The following is a 2,925-nucleotide window of genomic DNA, read 5'->3' as shown; positions in this document are numbered from 1 at the left end:
TAGCTATACTATTAATTGATAGGTGCACTTGCCTTAGTCTGATTTTTAGTTGGTTTACGACTGCAATCAAGAGTGTTCCTTCATTGTAAGCCAAAATTCCAAGTTGATGGAACTTGGCTTTATGGGAAGTACAAGCAAATCTTTCTAATTGCGGTTACACAGGATGTGAACAGGAATGTCCTGCCGGTCGTGTTCACAGTTGTTGACAGAGAAAGTATGAAGTTGTATGAGTTTTTCTTAACCAACTTGTGACATCATATTGTTACCTAGGACGCGATTTGCTTGATGTTTGATAGAGGAAATGGTCTTGTTGCTACAATTAGACATTCTGGTGCCCCTTGGTGGTATATGTATTGCATTCGTAATGTTGCGAGTAACTTCCACTGAAAGTACAAGTCAACTCGTTACCAACTCAAGAAAAATGATAATACCATGATAAATATTTAGAGTACATTTAATATCATCAATTTGGTGTATTTAACTATTTAATTTTTTCACTAATTAAATTAATTTTTTATTTTAATTTCATTCATATTGCATGTGTTATTATTATTAGTTTTAAACCTTATACTTGAATTATTTATAATATATGTTATTTTTAAACATATATCTATATTCTAAATACGTGTTTTCATATGCATACACGTTTAGATGAGTTTAATGTCACTTGATGTAAACACAACAACTTAATTTAAAGGCATAATGAAAGTTAATAAAGGGCAATATGATTTATTAATAATCTACATTTTCCCACTATTTCTTATGATTTTTAATAGAAATTATATAAAGAATTAATTTTTTTTATTGAATTATAAGAGGAGGGCAAAGGCCTAACAGCAATGCGATTAGCGTGATTCGAATCCCAGTCAAACCTGGGGTAGTGACCACCGTGACTATCAGGCCAACACACGGATTTTATAATACATTCCTGTCCATATTTTAGATGAGGTCTTTTATAAGATTAACATAAAAATATTGATGAGGGTTCCATAATTTAGATGGCAGACAATATAGCTACTTGTTGCTGTCTCTCAGTCCAATCCATTCTTCTAAAATTAGGTACGATCGTAGATCTTCATGAGAGGCTTCAATTTAGGTACTAGAATTGATTATAGTACTTACTTTAGGCCAAATTTGTAGGAGCAAGAAACGTGCATCCCCGAACGAACGTTCAGTTATGCGTAAAACAAGTTAAAAAACACATACATAAAGCATAGCCAAAGCCAAATTATCCCATAATCACTTCTCCAAAAATAAAACAGTATATCCCCACAAACTTCGTCACCATAAACCCAAACCTATCACCCATTTCTTTGCATAACTTCCTCACCCCCCTTTTTTCTCTGATGAATCTTCGTCTTTCTTCTGCTCTCCTCACCGTCTTTCTAGCCTTATCGGCGTTGTCATCGTCTTCCCATGCCACCGAGAATTGGAGCAGATCCATGTTCTGGAGCAAGCTCCAGGTCCGTGACCGACGTCTTTCCAGTGACCAAATATGTCATGGTCCTCCCGGCAAGTGCCTGGAAGAAACCGATTTGGATATACACCGCAGAGAATTAAGCGCAAGAAAGTACATTAGCTACGCCGCCTTAAGGATGAATACTGTTCCATGCAATCAACCAGGTCGATCCTACTATAATTGTGGCATTGGTCAAGTTGCTAATCCATACACTAGAGGGTGCAGCGTCATAACCCGTTGCCGTCGGTTCACTGCTTAAAATGAAGCAATTTCTATTCTATGCCCATCATAATTTCTCGTACACTTTCTCTTTTTCATTATTGTAGGACAAGCTTTTCTTCTTTTCTCTAATTATTACTAGTATTTTCTTTTTCAACGTCGATATATGTAAGTGTGGGTTGAGATATTATTTCCGAGGACGCATAAGTTTCAGTTAATTCTTGAAGTTGCTACCTTTATGATAAGGTTAAATATGAATTCTCAACTTTTCGATCATATGATTCATATCCGATGTATAACTAGTATATTGAGTTTTTGTACTTTTTTGTATATTTGAAAGTCAATCTTTTTCTTTCTTATCTATGTAACCAAAAAATTATATTCTAGTGGAATTGAATTTAATAAAAAAATTTGATGGTATTAATAATTTTTAAAAATTCATATAAGTATTTTAATTAGAATAAAATATTTAGACTAACTAACGACATTATAAAATTTGAGGTAACAAATTATATCAAAATTAAAATTTAAAGATTAAATTTTAAATTTGATTGAAATATAGGGATTAAAGGTGAAATTTAACCATAACTTCTCATGTGAAGAAAAGAAAAACAGGTAAGGGAGGCCTTAGGGTATATATTTTTTTTTTTTGGAAACAGACAACGAGAGCAATAAAATCAAAATTGGCTAGCTAATGAATAAAACTCAGCGTTCTGGTTAATCTGCTGTAACACCTTTGGAGCAGAGGCACCAAACTGGTATAAATCCGGCCAAATCCGGCGCCAACTTCCCATAATGTAATTTGTAGGTTCTAAAACTTGATTCAAATTGAAAAAATCGATATTTATTTTTAAATTTTGAATTAATTAAATTAAGTTATTCAAATTATTCTAGTCAACTCGAATAACTTGATTTGAATTTCTAGTTCGAGTCGAGTTGAATCTCACAAATCGAAAATTTCGAATAACAGATTAGTGTAAATACACTTTTGGTCCCTGTTAACTTTGAAAATAAGCAAATTGGTCTCTCTCACAACAAAAATTACAATAAAAAATTACAATAATTTTAAAACATTCAAAATATTTATAAAATTTCAAATTTTATATTTTAAAAAAAAATTTAAAATTTTTAAAAAATTCTAAATATATATAAGTTAAAATTTTAAAAATTTTCTAAAATAATAATTTTGGGACCTAATTCAAATTTATCATACTCAAATATCTTATCTTATTATTATTTTGTTTTGA

The 2,925-nt window shown here is 31.4% G+C and overlaps 1 protein-coding gene across 1 annotated transcript; it reads left to right on the top strand.

The window, feature by feature from the left end:
• The first annotated feature begins 1,229 nt into the window (after positions 1-1,229).
• Positions 1,230-1,954, top strand: LOC107898364 (protein RALF-like 22). Its single transcript, XM_016823869.2, has one exon. It carries the CDS (start codon positions 1,347-1,349, stop codon positions 1,716-1,718), a length of 372 nt encoding a protein of 123 aa, XP_016679358.2. The 5' UTR covers positions 1,230-1,346; the 3' UTR covers positions 1,719-1,954.
• The last annotated feature ends 971 nt before the right edge of the window (positions 1,955-2,925 follow it).

The sequence above is a fragment of the Gossypium hirsutum genome, chromosome A04 (assembly GCF_007990345.1).
Source record: "Gossypium hirsutum isolate 1008001.06 chromosome A04, Gossypium_hirsutum_v2.1, whole genome shotgun sequence".
Taxonomy (NCBI): Eukaryota; Viridiplantae; Streptophyta; class Magnoliopsida; order Malvales; family Malvaceae; genus Gossypium; species Gossypium hirsutum.
Note: the sequence above shows the minus strand (reverse complement) of the source record. Positions and strands in the feature narration are given on the sequence as shown.